Source organism: Protopterus annectens, chromosome 1.part1, assembly GCF_019279795.1.
Source record: "Protopterus annectens isolate FY-2018-M chromosome 1.part1, PAN1.0, whole genome shotgun sequence".
In the NCBI taxonomy this organism is placed as follows: domain Eukaryota; kingdom Metazoa; phylum Chordata; order Ceratodontiformes; family Protopteridae; genus Protopterus; species Protopterus annectens.
This window is the reverse complement of record NC_056726.1, coordinates 628,709,621-628,728,257: the sequence shown is the minus strand read 5'-3', so window position 1 is coordinate 628,728,257 and position 18,637 is coordinate 628,709,621. Positions and strand designations below refer to the sequence as shown.

The window sequence follows — 18,637 nt, the reverse complement described above, 5'->3', positions numbered from 1 at the left end:
GGTGGAGTACAGACAGCTGCACAGGGGCACTGTGGCAGGCAGCGCTACTTCACAGGGTACAACACAATGTGGTGTACAGCAACTATTCTAACATCTGATAATGACTTGTACCAGGGTCGTGTGTACATCCTGTTCCCAGCTACATTGGCCATGATGGATACTGAGAGGCCATCAACAAGTGTCATTACCATGAAGGAATCTATGTACCTGTATAGCCCCATTCAGCTTGGCAACAGATACAGCACAGTGCCCAGCCAACGGGGCAAACCAGTGCTGGTAATGGAGGGATACCTCTACCATTTGGAGCATGAAGCACCACCTAAACGGTACTGGGCATGCATTGAGCGGAGAGTAAAGGCCTGCAGAGGTCGTGCCATCACTGTTTGTCGGGATGAGGGGGAAAAACTGCTGAAATCACTGGCACACCAGCACAGCCTAGATGCAACAATAGCCCAAGTGGCTACACTGCGAGCAGAACTGTGGAAGAGGGTGGTAACCGGCAGTGACTTGCCAAGCCTGATAATGCAGAGTGTCCTAGGCACAGCGGATGACAATGTACTACGAGATGCCTTGCCATGCCACCCTGTGTCGTAGCATAACCAGAGTACGGCAGAGGGCATGGGCATCCATGACCACACCTCCAGTAACACTCGCGGATATTGATGTCAACTAGTATCCACTCCGTAGCGGCAGCTTTATCCACCGTAGAAGGTCTGATATGGATGGGACTGATACCTTGGTTCTACTTACAACGTCACAGAATTTGACTGATCTGTGCAGATCTGACATCATTCTTGGGGATGGCACCTTCCCCACACAGGCTGATATATGTCGCCAGCTGTATACATTACATGGATGTATTGACACCCCCACCCAAACAAGGATTGTCCCCCTGGTGTACCGTCTCATGACACGGAAGTCAGAATATGTGGGAGATACTGAAGGGTGTGGACGCAGAACAGGGATGCACCTTTGCTCCGCAGTATATTATGACTGATTTTGAGAAGGCAGCGATCCGTGCCAGCCATAAGGCATTCCCTAAAAATATTCTGAAGGGGTGCATTTTCCATTTCACACAGATCATTTGGCACCAGATCCAGCATCACCACCTTGTGGCCCTCTATGGTACAGACACTGCTTTCTCAATTGCCACCCGCAAGCTAATTGCGTTGGCATTCTTACCACTGGAAGATGTTGTCCCTGCATTTCTGGACATTGTGGCTACTTTACCAGACTGTGCACAGCCTATTAGCATATTTCTGGACCATCATTATGTGCGAGGCCGACCATGCAAGTATGCATCCCGCTGCTCTGCACAGCAACGACTGCCATTGTCCTACCCTTTGAGGTTTTGGAATGTGTGTGATGTCTCTGACATGGACTTCCCGTGGATTAATAACCAGGTGGAGGCATGGCATCGTCGGCTGAAGGTGTTACTGAGACACCCTACTGTGCAGCTATCCGACCTTCTGTCTGTTCTGCAACAGGAACAAAACCTGACAGATACCCGACGGGAGTCTCTTTTGAGGGGGATGCCTGTGACTCCATGTAGGAAGGCTATTGTTGTAAGAGAGCATTGTCTAAAGCACATCTTGCAACATAAGTGTGACTACAGTGATGTGCAGAATTTTCTCTGTGTAGTGGCACATTTCTACAAGTTGTGATTATATCTGGGTTTAGTATGCACCAAGCACTGCACACATCACTTTACATATTGTGTTAATAAAGGCTTTTCCCACAGCACACAGGCTTCACACTACCACTTTCATGCCCACTTGGCATCCTATGCCAGGCACATGTTCCACTGACAGTTGCACATGGTGGCTTCTAGGGTGGTGCAGAGTGTATCACTAAGGGGGTTTGTGTCTTCCACCTGTGGTTAGGGTGCAGGGGGTTCCTCTATTCCCACAGGTTATTGTCCACAGGCATTTGTCACTGTAGCTAAACTGCCAACCTGCCATGTGTCCACATCCAGCTGTCTCACAGGGGGGTGTCGCGCCAGCTAGGTGCCTGAACCCACTTACAGGAAATTTAACTGCCAGTCTAAAATGATGGTTTATTTGGCAAATTGCCAACAATGCCCAGTATTTTATATAGGGAAAACTATCAGAACTTTGAAAGAAAGAGTTTACGGAACATTTGTATAGTATTAATCGTAAAAAGATGGACAATGCACTTGCAAGGCACATAGCTGAACATCCAGAGCACATATTTAAGTTTCGAGCTATAGACCAGATTTATTCGGACGGAAGAGGTGGACCTGAGTGCCTCCGTTTAGAGAGATTAGAACTGCTGTGGAAACTTTGTAGAGACGCCTGCCATTATCCAGGAATTAATGAAATTAATTCCATACTGTGTATTTTAAAATTAAAGAACTTAAATAGGTGTACGTAATACAAGCACATTTTGAAGTACATGAAATAGGGATACTTTAAAATTAACATACAGTATGAAGGATTTATGTATGCAGTTTTTATACATGTATTTAATAGTTCATATATATTTACATATATTACAGTTTATGTAGTTCAGACTTAATTAAGTCTTTTTCATTTAGTGTTATTTTAGAAACTCCTTAACAAATAGGTAATTTTAATCAACATAGTGTATCGGTTGAAATGTAGCACATGATTTAATAGGAGGGTAATTTAAGTGGGATAGTGGGAACAGCTAATTATCTGAGGAAGTCTTTGTACTTTGTAAAGACGACAAGCGCTTCATCTTGGTTGGATTCATTTGATTTTTATTAAACGGATTGGAATATTTGAACAACGTGGTGACTTGCGTTGAACTGACCTTGTGAACAAAAAGGAAAGGATGCTATCTGTGGTGGTTCTTGTGTTTTGGTTTCATGGTTTGTGTGCATTTCGTGGTGTGGTTTGGTCTTGTAACACCAATTAATGATCAGTTTTTGTTGCTGGGTTTTAATAGATAAGTGCAGAGTCACTTATTTCTTGTATTTCTGTTCATTCAGTTTCTTTTGTAAGTCATGTGTTGGTGAATGCTGGTGTGTCACCCAAAACATTGTGGTGTGTCATAGGTTCGCCATCACTGTCCTTCTACACACAACAGCAGAATCCAATGATTAAGGGTACAATGGGCTTGCACTGGATATGTTCATGTCTATGTATAGTGCAATTAGTGAATCATCCTCCTTTGCAGACATCACTTATCACACAGTTTCTGTTCTGAACTCTGGATTCAGTGATGGAGAACATGCCTAGAATTCTGATTTTCATTTCATCCCCTGAAGAGACATGAGGGGGCTAAGACTCCTTAATCATCTCCTCCACAACAGCAACTCCAACAGATGCTGAAGATGTTAGATGAACTCAGGTTGCCTGGGTTTTGGACTGGGCTTTATCCCTCTGCTCTGATGGAAATGGCTGACTTTTGCTTGTTTGTTTGTTTAAGTTTATAGTATTCAGCTTCTGTTAAAACTGTAATGTTCATAGGTTCTTACTATGCTTAATGCTAAAAGATATTATCAGAAAGCTCAGCCATATCACCTAGTACTGGTGTGAAATGAGCAGTGTTGTTGAGGTTTACTCCTTTTGCATATTGCTGAAAAATGTAACTGCTTTGGACTGTACTGTCAATACGAACGCAAGATGTATGTTTCCAAATGCTGGGGCTACATTTAGTGTGTGCAGTAGCTAAGTTCTTTGAATTCTGCCTGAATGGAGTTTGATTGACAAACACCCAAAAGTAAAGAATGCAGTGACAGACATTGAGATGATCTGATACTCTTCATATGTTGAGTACTTCTCACAGATGGAATTTCTTACTCCATTCAAAAAGGATTTCAAAAAGATTTCAAAAGAATTCAGAAGCTAACTGTATTGTCATTTAGGACTACACATGTGTAAACCTAAACAAAATTATGAGTATCAGCTCATCATGAGAGGGAAGAAACATAGGATAAACAAATACAACATTAAGACATATCTAGTAAAGTAATTAGAGACTAATGACTATGCCACAAGAGGCGGTCACGGTGGTACAGCGGTTAGCATTGTCACCTCACACCAAGAGGTTCTGTGGCTCAATTCTCTGCTGAGGTACCTTCTGTGCAAACTCTACATGTCCTCCCTGCAGTCCTGTGGGTTTCTTCCGGGTGCTCCAGTTTCCTCCCATATTCCAAAGACATGCAGTAGGTGGATTGGACACTCTAAATTGGCCGTAGGTGTGAGTGTGTGTGTGAGTTAGTGGTAAGGATAAAATACCGTGGCAAGGCTAGCCACCTGGCAGTGTAAACCTTGGCTCAAGATGATTGTCACTGTTGAAGTGAAACCCCAACCCCATGTGCAAAATGGGAGAAAGGGGTTGAAGATGGATGGATGGACTATGCCACAAGAACATAAGAAAAAAAGTTAACCCCCGCATGTAGTCATAAAAATACTGTACAGTAGCAGCATGACAGGTAAGATTGGTTATTGCACATGAACTAAAATTGTCACTCTTTATGTATTATTCATAAAGCAAGTAACAGGCAATTGCATTTGAATGTAAATATATAACTAAGTTAATAAGTAAATATTTCACATTCCAAACAAAAATAACTGTTAAGTTAATTTATGTTGAAGTCATTTGGGCTGGTGTCCAAGTTAATAAGTCTCATCACCGTTGGGTAGAAACTGTTAATGAATATGGTGATCTTGCAATTAATACTGTGGTACCGCCTTCCAGATGACAGTTGAGTAAACCAGCCGTGTGCAGGGTGTGAGGAGTCATTAAGTATTCTGTGGGCTCTTTTATGGCTCCTTGCTGTGTATAGCTCACTGTGTATAGCTCTTGGATTGATGGTAGACTGGTGCCCATGATTTTCTCACCACTCTTTATAGCTTCTTCCTTTCAGCTACTGTACAGTTCCCAAACCAAACAGTGAAGTTACAGGTGAGAAGGCTGGAAATAGCTCCTCTGTAGAAGGTGGAGAGTACAATAAGTTGGTGCTTTACTCTTTTGAGCCTTCTCAGAAGGTGGAAACATTAATGGGCCTTTTTAACCAACTGACCAGTATTCACAGTCCAAGCGAGATCCTCAGAAATGTGTACTCCTAGAAATGTTGTAGTTTTAACCATTTCCACCTTTTCACTTTTAATCTTGAGCAATGAGTGGGCAGGTGACCATTTCCTGAAGTCAATGATGTTCTCCTTTGTTTTACTGACATTCAGGCTAAGGTTGGTTCTCACACACCAGTCAATCAGAGAGTAGACTTCATCTCTGTACGCTCTTTCATCTTCTCCTTTGATGAGGCCCACGACCATGGTGTCATCTGCAAACTTGATGATATGATTGAAGCCGTGTTTTGCAGAACAATCTTGGGTAAGGATAGTGAACAGCGGTGGGCTAAGTACACATCCCTGAGGAGCACTGATGTTGAGAATTATGCAGCCCGAGGTGTTATCTCCTATACATGTCCTCTGTGGTCTGTTGATGAAGCAGTCTAAGATCCAGTTACTAAGGTGCTTGTTAATTCTAAAGTTGATTAGCTTATTGATAAGTTGCATTGGAACCACAGTATTAAATGCCGAACTGAAGTCTATGAACACAGTCTGACATAGTTGTTCTTTCCATCTAGATGGTCAAGTGAGGGGTGCAATGCCACCGATATGGCATCTGTAGTGGACCTGTTTGCCCGATAAGTGAACTGCAGAGGATCAAAGGTTGATGGTAGAGTTGCTGACAGGTGCTTTTTAACAATCCTCTCAAAACGTTTTGTGACATTACAAGTTAAAGCAACCAGTCTGTTGTCATTCAGGCGAGAGGGTTTGGCTTTTTGGGAAGAGGGAGGATATCGCTCCACGGAGTGAGAATAAAATATCTCAATATGTTCTTTTAATGTCACAAAAAATGTGCAGGCATTTAACTCTAATCTTTAAATCTCAGTTTAATTCCTTTCTTAAAGAATGCATAAGTATCGTCATTCGTTTGATCTCTGCCGCAGTAGTCTAAGCTAAATAGGTTATAGTCTGCCAAGGACCTTCCAAATGGCCGTGCTTTTAGCCAGCTTTAGACAAAATGACTTAAACTTAAGGCTGGGTACCAAGCCATTCAGAGCTTTCTTACCAGTGAAGGAGATACCTCCTCTGTGGACTTTCATTGATCAATCAGTAAACAGTTTAATTCCTGAACAGATAAACACCCTTCGGGAAAAAAAATCTCCACTTTTTTTTGTGACTGAAAACTTACATGTATATATATATATATATATATATATATATATATATATATATATATATATATATATATATATACATTATAGACAGAGAGAGATCTATGTGTGTATGACAGATGCTCAAACTGTCAAAACTTACACCAGAACAGTTTGAATCAGAAAGATTAGAATACACAGGACTTTGAGTCACAGAGATTTGAAACAACACAACATCTCCTTTTTTTTGCAAGCAGCACTCATACATCCCATGGTAATTATACATACTAACTCAGAATTCCCAGTACAGTGAGGAAAGGGTAAATTCTCCATTCCCCACTGTACCATAATGTCACACAGCAGAAAAATAAATACATTCAATCAGCTGATTTCCAATCAGCTGTGCCAGCTTTTTTGCAGTTGCACAAGTCAATAAACTAGGAAAAAGTGTTTATATTGACTGTCATGTGACTTTTATTCACTTTTAAATGGAAGCATTACTTTTTTCTTTTGTGGTAAAAAGTTGTTAAAACTTATTTAAAATTCCTTTCTCTTTGGAGAAACTCTTATCGTTTTACTTTTTAGGGCTGAGGTAATTGTTAAAGGTCTTTTTACTGTGTTTATTTTTTTCAGTAAAACAGTTTCTGTTTTGCAGCTTACCTGTTTAACCTACTGTTGATTCTTAGCTTCCGTGGGAATTGGGCACCTTTTTTGGCTTAACCATGGAACAGCCTAACATTTCCCTAGCTGTACCTTCTTCCAGACACAAAAAGAAAAAGACTTTTAATCAGTCACTGTTACAACAGCAGGCTGATGTTTTGCCTCATTCACAGGTGGATGACTCTGCTGTGGCTAAAACTGGTTCCTCAGACCGTACATCTTTTTTCTTGGGTTCTACTGGTGTAGCCCATACAGCCAACATTAACAGGAAATTAGACATGTCTTCTGTGACTGTAGGTGTGCCATTATTGAGCAGGGGCAAGCCACTCTGGCCAGACCTAGGTAATGTAGCATCTGTGCTTAATCAGAAAGCTGTGCCTATCCCTATGGAGGTGATTGCCAGCAATTATGGGCCTGATTCTTCAGGAATTCTTGAAAAAAAGAACAAAAGACAAACACAATTTCTTCTCCTGTCTCAGTGACAATGGGCAGGAGTAATTTATCTGGCTTAACTCATGGTTTAGTGCAGGCTGTTAGCCCTTCTAATGTGGCTGCTTCTGTTAAAAGGAAAAGGATTTTTTTTTCCTTTGCTAAATGGAGATTCAATAATTTGAACTCCAAAAAGAGTATGGAGGGACAGATGATGTTAGATTTCTTATTCAGATTCTGCAGACTTTGGATAATCCCTTTGAATGACTCTTTTTTTTTTTTTCTTATTTTGAGTCTGTTTGGAGGAGGAGTCAGTTGTTTCAGTGGGCATGTTTCTCAGTCTCTTATAAAATATAATTTATTACAAATGGAATTTCCTGAACCTACACCTATTCCTCCTGTTCGGGAGGATGTTTTTGTCAAAGTATGCAATTTCTCTGACAGACTGCTGCCCAAAAAGCAGATGGATTGTATAAGGTTCCTCATTCTTGAGTTTTTATGCACTAATCCCTGACCTGACCCAGCCGCTATAGCTGTAATAAAACCAACTGCTGCTAATCATTTTGTTAATACTAAGTCCTCTCTTTTTGACAAGGATGACAAGGCTTTTTGATAAGTTTGGGAAAAAGTGTATGCTTCTGCAACCCTTGCTTTTAGAATTCTCAACTGTCAGGCTCATATATATTTATCCTGGCCACTTGTTTGAATATGAGGAATGTTTTTTGGCATTGGCTGTCTTTGGTGAGGAAAAATCTGCTTTATGTAATTTGGCTTCTACTGTTTTTTAAGACACTACCCATTGTTTAAAATGTGCATATGACTCTATTCATAGAACCCAGCTAACTACAGATCCATATGTCTGGCTAGTCTCATATGCAAAACTATGGAAAGAATGACCATGGAAATGGTAAATAATGACATTGGAAGCCTTCAGACACTGGATCCAACCCAGTGTGGTTTCATCAAGGGCAGGTTATGCCAACTCATTCTGGTGAAGTTCTTGGACAAGGTCATCAAAGCAATGAACAAGGACTAAATGGTAGATACTGTCTACCTTGACTTGGCCAAAACATTCAACATCTTAGACAAATTCACGAAGTTTGGTGTAAACCCCTTTATTACCCACTAGATTGCCAAGTGACTCAAAGATAAGACCCAAGAAGTTAGGATGGGGAGTTTACCACTACAAAAAGCTAGTCACTAGCAAAGTTCCCTAAAGGCTTCTTTTGGGACCGCTCTTTTTTGTCATTTACTTCTTTGAAGTTAAGACTAATATCAGAGGCCTCTGGCTGGCCAAGTTTGCAGACAACCACAAACTAGACTCAATCGTCAAATCTGCAAAGATGCAAATATCCTTCAAGAGGGCCTGACAATGGCAAGTGCTTATTGCCAGACCCATGGATTAAAACTCAATGCAAAGAAATAGATGATGGTATCCTTTGGAAAGACTACCACCCCTGGAAGTTACTACATTAATAATACAGCCCTAAGAGTAGACCAAGTGATCAGGGATTTGGTTACACATGTAGACAGTAACTTGGCCATCAACCGACACATGTCTGTTGCGGTGAGAAAGTCATTGAGCATTGTGCAACTTTTAAGCAAGCGTATGTATTTAGGTCCAGTGATGTCACTCTTCTTCTGCACTCTGCCCTCATCTGACCAATCACTGAGTACAGTGCACGCTTCTATATATACATATATATATATATATATATATATATATATATATATATATATCTGACTAGACATTTTCAATAAGCAGAGCATCCACAGAGATTCCTCACAAACTGAATACAGAATTTTTTCAACATGTCCTGCATGGACTGTCTCAAAGCCCTAACCCTGTTTTTGATCTCCTACAACCTGCTATGAGATGATCAATGCCTGATTTGCAGAGCATCATCTGAGCCCACTTTGATGTGTCTTTTCCACATCCACAAAACAAATAACATCAGAAAAAAACATTCCTGGGACTTAAAATTTATCAGTAACATAAACAGGACATGTTGGAGTGACAGGTATATGTCTCAGAGACTACCTCTTCTTGTAAGAGGTTTCCCATCCACCTTAATCAGAGTTCTTCCTTAACCAAATTTGTTATCCCATGCATAGGTTCCCTGCAAATTACATGTGGTATGATCCCAGTTATTCTCATTAGGGGTAGTTTATAGTTATCCACCATGGTATGACTAAGGCAGTCTGTATCCAAATGGGGTAGATTAATTCAACCAAAAAAGGAAAATTGGCTAGGCTTAAAATGGCCAACAAGGACAGCTAGCCTAGTACATAGCTATTAAACTATGATCCTGCAAGCATAGTTTGGACCATTGAATAGGAATTCAGAAATTTACCCCTAGTCTGTCCCCTATTTCTCTTATTCTTAACCACCTGTTTTCCACACCTGTATCTAACCCTTAATATTAACCTGGGGTATCAAATCATGGTAGATACATTTGGTAAAGTATGTCTAGACTTAAAAAGACCCCTAGGGCTGTTAACCTAGAAAACATTCATGAACGTATGAACATATGAAGGGCTGTGCATGCATTCTGCTGTTCACATTAGGATGCTGACACACTCCTGGGGTCCCATGAGATTTCATACATATCTCTATCTATCTTTATATATGTGTGTGTGTGTGTGTGTGTGTGTGTGTGTGTGTGTGTGTGTGTGTGTGTGTGTGTGTGTGTGTGTGTGTGTCTGTATATAATATATATGGGTGTTTGTCATTTGATTAATAGCACTATCATTTTGTGCTGAACAATCAGAAATATGAGCAAAACAACTTCACTTACAGTGCGACCTCAAAGAAGGTATATTTAAGCTGATTGTGTGTGTGTGTGGGGGGGCTCCCTACATTGGGGTATTGCAGGGGGGGCTTGCAAAAAAAGTTACCTCTGAGGTTTGGCAAAATTTATTTTACTGCTGTTTTATGCTCATTCATTACTTGATAATTATGTTGTTGATTGATTGGCACGTATCCCCACCCCGCACACACATCTGTCTATATAAATACATACATTTGTGTATATATAGGTTCATTCTTGATGTAAATACATACATTTATGTATGTACAGGTTCATTGTTGTACATTCTTCTGCTCTAAGGAGCAGTTTTGTGCTAAATGTGATTTTTTTAGACATATTACTGAGGGGTAAAGTTAGACTTACATTGGGCAAACTGATTGCTTTGTCCAGTGTGAGTGCACATTTTTGTATATGGTTTGTCAAAATATTATATTATCACTTCTAGCTTTGACATTATTATTGTCATTGCAATAGATATCTCTTAGAAATACAATTGCTGCACTCTTAGAATGTATATTAAACAGATAACATTGCATTTTTCTTTCCTTGAAAGCAGAGTATTTTGTCTCGGACAACATTTATTTACATGTTAATATCTTTCAAGTCACACCATAGACTGCTATACATATTATAAAATTATTTACTGATATACCAGACTGAAGAATTGTAAATGTTAAGGTGAAGCGATGAAGTACAAAATCAAAGGCATTTTCAGCAGTTAAGGCCATTGAGTCTCCCCATTTCCTGTTCCTACCTATGAACCTATGATGTCATAAGCTATTAACAATCAACAACTTGCATTCTCTTATATTCATGTTGTAGATATATTCATAATTTATTTTTGCTCTATATCTGTGTAATTTATTTGATCTTACCCTCATAACAGCTGTTATGGTGATCTGCTGTGTTTTATTTGAAAAAGGGTGCTGGAACATTTTGTTTGACATTTCTATCATGTGATTGAGTCATTCCTCACGTGACTTTCAGATCAAGTGATGTACTATTTGTTCTGTCATTCCTTACGGTCTGACCCACATGCTTCTCGTCAGCGTGTGTTTACTTAACTGCATGCAGTACACTAGATATCGTTATCCATCTTTTACCTTGTTAAGAAGTTAGCACCATCCCGTCAGTCGATGACTTTTTATATTAATCTGTCTACCCACAATCTGTTTGTCACTTTCTACATTGCGTGACTGCTACATCATTAGTTTTGTGTAGCGCTAACACTTTTTCCACTTTTTCTATCAGTACCGCCTTCAGAAGTGGGCGGACCATATTTGTCAGATAAATAAACCTGTTTGCACTGAATAAATAACCCTAACTGTAAACTCCATATACTTATTATTAGTTTTTCAGCCATATTCCCAAAGTACTTATTCAAATAACCTTTGGAGTTGCATAACCAGGTTAATGCAAACTCCTTTCGAACAGCTGAGAAAAAATAAGACACTCAGGTTTTTTTAACTATAATATGTGCCAGCTTTACATGCAGACAGTATTAATATGCACAAATAATTATCAAGATACAGTCATATTTAAATTTATTGTTATGCAGCAATCACAGTGGATGACAGAGGAAGGCAAGTGAAAATGCCAGTGTACCGTTTTAAGCAGTCGGCAGGTTCTGGGTCCAGTCAGGAATTTGAACGTGAGCAATACAAGGTCAGTATATCAGTAAGACATCTTTTTTATGAAAACAAATGAAACACACATTGACAACTTATTTTCAGTACCATGCATTCGGCTGTTGCCTCCTTGATAAACTTCTATGGTGAATTTCTTTTTTATCACTAGAAGATGCAGTGTTTTTTACTGTTAGAAGTCTTGCTTCTTTTCATTTTGCTGATCATTTTAGAAACCAGTCTTTGCCCTTTTTTATGCTCTTGCATGGTTTACATCTTGCATATGATATCATGGGAAGGTAGTTAAAATAACAGCATCAGGTAAGTTGTTAATACATCTAGACTGTGATTTCATGGAACTTATATTCATATATACATACTTATTCTGATAAATGGATCTTTCTTCTCTTTGTGGCTCTATTTTTTCATGTTACTTACCTAGAACATCTATTGTTGTCTTGAAAAAGCCAATTTTGTATCAAATTAATCAGACATGTATACATATTTTATGTGGTTTTAGTTTTATTATGGGTTGGGTCATCACTAAAGAAGGATTAGGAAGTTAGGAAACTTTTATTGCTGAGAAGATTTTTATATTTTATGCATTTATTGCACTGAGGTTTCAGTGGACTGATGAATTGAGTGTAAGCAGTCTATTTCCTGGAAAAGAGTTATACATTTGGGTCTTGGAATTGCATGCATTAGGATTTGTGGTTGTGTTTCTCAGCTTTGGATTGCTTTAGGGTAGCTGCATGAATGGCTACTGCCTGGCTATCACTAATGCTGGTCTCACCCCACCTTCACTCTGTTGGGATACAATGCTCCTTTGCTTCTTCTCTCATCAGAAGCAAAATGTTTGCACCAATACAAAGAAGAGAAGCAGGCCACGGCCTGTTTGGTGATTCACAGTCTTGTCCTAGATGATGCAAGCTTTTGTAGGCTTGTAGCCTTTTTTCTGGTAGATGCCTTGAATAGCAACCAGACCAATCAGGAACGTTAAGCACAAACTCTTGCTCTCCAACCAGAAACAGTCAGGAATCGATGCAGTCTGACCCTTCTCTCACCAGTACCAGAATTTAAGCACAGATTCCAAGCTGTCACCTATAAAGCAGTTATTAGGCTTTCTGGTGATCAGCCGTCTCCAGAAAATAATGTCTCTGCACTCCTTCTCTCACCTGGAGAAAACAGAAGCACTAATCCCAAGTTGACTATTGATAGGCAGAACGTGGGCTCTCCAACAACTGGTGGTCTTGCAATAAATGTTTAAAGGTAAGATGAAAAAATGGTTTATCCTAAACACTGCAGTGAGTACTAGACAGTTAGATATGAAAGTGGGTAACTTACGTTTTAGCTGTCTAAGTGTAGAGTCACTATTTTTAAAAGAGCAAGATAGATTGAAAGGGAGTGGGCACTTTTGTATTCTGGTACTATGGAACACAGTGGGATAGCCAACAAATTTAAATAGTTGAAGGAGAATGATTTCATCAGAATGACAGTTTTGTGCTTACTCACACCAGCCAGTGAAAGGAGAGAGGGAAAGAGATATATGATCAAATTAACTTAAGAGGCAGGCCACTAGAAAGACAGTGATGTTTAAGAACACAACAGTAATGGGGTGGGAGAGTGGGTATAAATTCTGCCTGACTCAGAAGAGACAAGGCTGTGGTCTCTTTTCAAATTTTAATATGCAATTAAAAGCAGAATACAAATAAAACACAGTGTAAAGAAAACAAATCACAGTATACAAAATAGAAAATAGTAATAAAGTAATACAAAGTACAAGAAATCAAAAGCAAACTAGCCTTTCCCTCCCTTACCTAAACAAGGGCTCTGTGGAGGCAGCAAAGACGCCTGTATGCCAGTATGCAAAAGCCTTTCTGCAACAGGTGCAAATTATCCCTTGCAAAGCAAGGAGGACTGCCTGGCATCTCATTCCATGTTGACACTTACTAGATCCCGCCAGAATGACACCATTATTTTAGCCAGTTGTTGAGGCCAGTCACCTTTTCTTTGTTCTTATGCATCATTTGTGTAGAAGGGAGGATTTTGCTCTGTCTCACAGTCTTGCCTACATTTATGATATACACAGACAGCTCAGTGATGTCTCTCTGAATCTCCCTTAGAGTTTTTTGCCCTAAGTCATTCATCTACACATGCACAGCTACCATTCCACAGCTATATTTGTCTGATGCAAGGGTCCTAAGAGACCATGAGATGTCTGAGATCCCGGCACCTGAAAGACAATTTTCTGTCACCTTGTCTTTGTCTAGCATAGTGAATGTGGACTCTGTGTATCTCTCTTTGGACTCCCCAATTACTAAACCTTTTTTGTTTTTGGGGTGGTATGGCATTTTGGAATTGATGGCCTTTGTCTCATTGTGACTCTGTGATAAATGTGAGATATTACATGCTGTTATGCTTGATTTTGATTTTTGCTGAGACTTAGTCCTTACGGGTCTATGAGGCTTGGGTAAGGATTTCTTTACAGTGTCAGCATATGACATTGCATTATATGCCAGGTTTAGATGCACTGCATGTAATACGTTAATGCAATGCTCACAGTCGGTGTTTTTGTGAGAGTGTGGCCTCCATATATCTTCAGTATCTGAACTCCTCTCATTAACTGTAAGAATAAGCAGTTGTTACACTGCTTTAGCATACCTAATTCTATGAAGCTGTCAACAGAGACAAACAAGCTGGTTGTCCTTCCATTTTGTCTAATGTGAAGTAAAACTTGATTAAGAGATATACAGTTAATTAAGACAGCTATAAATAAAGGGATGGATCATGAAGTTGTATATTTATGCCTGTTTAAGTAAATGTGTGACTTAAGTATATATGTTCATGAGCCTTACTTAACAGTAGTGTGGAGCTATTTGTAGTGTTTGTGGGCTAAGGTACACAATGTATGTAGCAGGAGTCTAATTACTGATTGGATTCAGGTGAGTTGAGCTATATTAGGTACTGTTACATCTGAAATTGCCTGCATTTAAGGAATGCACACTGCAAGCCAGTTGCATTAAGTGCAATAAGTGAAATAATCAATGATAAACAGCTAAAGTATTAACCTATGGTGTTTCTCTTCCCAGAACTGCAGCAGCTGGCCCCATGTTCAACAGATTTATCCACAACCAGCTCTAGATGATTTACACAGCTGACTAAAGCTTTCTGTTTGTAATAAGTTTGTAAAGTGACTAAAATGCAGCAAATAAATGCAGCAACCCTCATTAATCCACCTAATAGCACACAAACCACTTGAAAAACAGTACAAATTATAAAACCAAGTTGTGTAGTTTCACATTTAGCAAAGAAAGTCAGTAAAAATGCAAAAAAATGACAGAACCCACTCAAAACTGATTTAATAGCTAGGTATAGCAAATAACTCACTTGAAAAGTAATGGAAGCAGCAAGAAGACCTTAAGTTAATTGGTGTAACTTCATATTCAAGGAAAACACTTCAGAATAAAAAAGGCACTAATCGAAACTCACTCAGACTCTGCCATGGATTGCTGTGAGAGAAAGGTTCATTTGTTTTTGATTTATTGTAATTTGTATTGCTTCATTTCCTTCTTTTATTTTGTATATCATCATGCATTTTCTTTATACTATGTCTTACTCTTATTCTGCTTTCAATTTCTTATATAAACTAGGAAAGAGACCACAGGTGTCTCTCTTGTGAGTCATACAGAAATTCGAACAGGCCAAATATGTACATCGCCACTTTGATTGGAGAACGAATGTTCTCCAGCGGAGTGGTAATGTACAGGCAGTGCCCACTGAAAAATGATTCCACCGCTTCACAGCAACATATTAAAGGAAAACCCCTTAGAATTCAAAAAAATATTTTTTTCATTCTGTCTTTGTTTTTGAGCTGTATAATGTGCAGAGCCATGAAGCTAGCACCTTAAAAGTAGCTCATAGTGCTTCCTTTACAATTTTATCATGTTTCTCGGTGCTGCGGTGGCATTGTCGCCTCACAGTAAGACGTTGTCCTGTTCGATTCTTAGCTAGAGCATCTTCTGTGTGAAGACATGCATGAATGGGCGTACCTTCGTTGAAGGTTGTGCGTCAGGGCCGGCAACTCGGCACGTAAAAATCTACTGCCAATCATTAGTGGACCGGAGTTCCGCTGTGGCGACCCCTAACCGGGAAAAGCCGAAAGACACAACAACATGTTTCTCTCGAAATGGTGGATGATGGGGCTTGCCTTGGTAATGTGCTCTTGTTTTCTTGCTTTCATTCCTTCTTCCCAGAATACATTTTAAGTCCTTATTATATGTCTAGACATAAGGAAGTGGTGCTGTTCTAACATGCCATTAAGATGGAATGGCAGGAATGTGAAACACTCATCTAAACACACCTTCTGTTACAGAGTTGCTTCTATGTTTACCTGACTGAGCCTCATTTATGTGTCTGTCAAAGCTTGTTCTATGCTATAAATAGAAAGTAGATAAAAACAGGCTTTTGTAAGAGGAGTCTTTTGTAGTCCTAATAGATTTGGCAAACCCTCCCCCACACTCTCATGCTGAGGTGTGAAAACTCTCACTGCCATAAATGATCCTTGCTGTACGTTTACAAGTGACAAGTAGTAGGACTCTGCACTTAGTCTATCTGCTACTTCCTAATGCCTTCCGTGGGAGGATTTTTCTCTCTCACAAATAATGCAGACTTAAAATGTGTTTTACTAGTTCCTCAATTATTTCTGTCATGTTATCCCTCCTTTTTTTTCTATTTCATATTTATTTATACTTTGGTAACCAGGAAAGTGAACTGGTCCCAGGACCCTTTTCAGCCACAACATAAGCTACACTGGCAAAGATAATAACAATTATTAAATGCACTTAGCAATACAAATAAAAAAAAAATACTGACAGAAAGACATTGACCAAGATTGCATGTGGAACACATAGCCAATGTGTGACAGCGACCAGGTAAATCATTGAGCAACATTTACTAGAATGTATGCATTAATAATGCTTAACTATACTATGTTATTTATTATAAATAATTAATTGTATGCACACATATTTTGCACACACAAACACGCATAGTATATAGTATGTGTGTATGTGTTTCTGTATATGTGTATGTGTATAAAGTACATGTGTACAAAAGCGTGTGTGTGTGTGTGTGTGTGTGTGTGTGTGTGCGTGCGTGCATTTAAACACAGTTAAGTACTTCTGATTTCCTTTTTTAGTTTTTAATGCAAGGGCACACAGTAAATGTATGTTAAAGTAAACTCAGCAGTATATTATGGTTGCACTCTAACAATGTAAGGACTGACTCAAAGTCAGTCGGAATCTCGTACAATGGATCTGTATGTACCAGATATGCACCCACCTTCTGGAATGATGTCACAAAAAAGCATAAAAGACCTTTTCATGGACATTATCAATGCACCTAGTTGATAGGGTTGCCACCTGACTCTCTTTCTGCAGTTCTGGCCTGTGTGTGTGTGTGTGTGTGTGTGTGTGTGTGTGTGTGTGTGTGTGTGTGTGTGTGTGTGTGCATGGCCGGCCTTAGGCATAGGCCAACTAGGCGGCCGCCTAGGGCGCTGCTCTATTAGGGACACTTTTCCAGTATTTATTTGGTGTAGGTAGACCAGGATGGGGGCACCAGGTGGTGTGGCAGAGTGCCATGGAGCCCTTTTGCCTAGGGCACCAGTTGACCTAAGGCCACTCCTGTGTGTGTGGGGGGGGGCTTGAAAATGGTAAATGCATTGATGTTTTACAAGAAAAAAATATTTTTTGACTTTTCTCTAAATGTCACGGAAATCTTTGATACTACATTTAAGTTATCTTACCGTATAAACTATTATAAATAACATTTAAAGCTTAGCATTTCAATACTGTGTTGCTGCTTATGTAAATTTGTCAGCATGTTGACAGTTGCCTTTAAACCCCTGACTGATCTAATTACTTTGTTTTATTATGAAAGGGGAGTGATAAGTTTTCCTCCCTTCTGCAATAAAAACAGTGTAAAACAGTTTCTCAGCTTTCTGTCTTTGTTTATATCATCTGCTGTGTTCCTGACTTAGCAGGATTAATTACCCATCTAAGATTGACAGCAGTACCGGACAGGGTAAACTACGGGTTTAACTATGTCTATGATATGTCATGCAGGTGAGACGAATTTCTCTGCAAAGTATGTGAGAAGTTGAGTAAAAAAAGTAGGTGGGCTTTCCCATCCTTTGACTCCAATGCAAGGAAATAAAAGTTATAAAAAGTACAAGCAGGTTTCTGGTACCTACACAATGCTGGTACCATATTGTAGGGAGAAAATAAGCTTAACGATTGAGTTAAACTCTATGAGAGGGTGGAGTTTTTCTTTAAGTTGCAGTGGAGCTCAGAATGTTAGGAAGCTAATGGCTGCCATTATTTTAGCTAGTGTAAAATTAAAAAAAAATAGAAAAGTGTGCATATCTATGTGTTTGTGTGAGCATGTGTATGCATGACAGTGAGAGCGAAATCAGGTAAACCATTTTTTTTTGTGTGTGTTTATGTTTCCGCCGGTATTTTTGAGTGCATGAGCGCATTCATGAAAGCAGAAGTGTGTTTGTGTTTGTAAGAGAGAGAGAGAGAGAAAACACGATTTTTCGAACAGTGGCAACAGCAATTAAGAGGTGTTTGCATACCTCTTGGCCTCTTAGCTCCTGAAATCTGGATAAAGCCAAAAATAAAGGGGTAGCAAAGGTTCAAAAATAGAAATAGGTTATAAATATTGCTCTTTATAAAATTAGAAAGTTGCTTGAATAACAGGATTCTGTTAGCATGCATTTTCTGAAGGAAATAAAATCTGAAACTGAAATGTATATCATTATTTAGTGACTTCACACTCCAGTGATTGGAAACAAACCACAAATTTTAGGACTAAGGGACCAAAAAATTAAGTAAATATCTGTATAGTTTTTAAAAGCATTAATTTGGATATAAAATACTTCCTTCAATACCATTTAAATA

At 39.2% G+C, this 18,637-nt stretch overlaps 1 protein-coding gene across 21 annotated transcripts in view; it reads left to right on the top strand.

Moving 5' to 3' along the window:
* The window catches only part of LOC122806573 (regulating synaptic membrane exocytosis protein 1-like), a 3,343,889-nt gene that overhangs the window by 2,412,619 nt on the left and 912,633 nt on the right, over positions 1-18,637 (top strand). For all 21 annotated transcript variants that reach the window (XM_044077123.1, XM_044077214.1, XM_044077165.1 and 18 more), the window contains one exon: positions 11,612-11,718. In XM_044077123.1, coding sequence (XP_043933058.1) covers positions 11,612-11,718 — 107 coding nt within the window. The remainder of the gene's footprint in view (positions 1-11,611; positions 11,719-18,637) is intronic.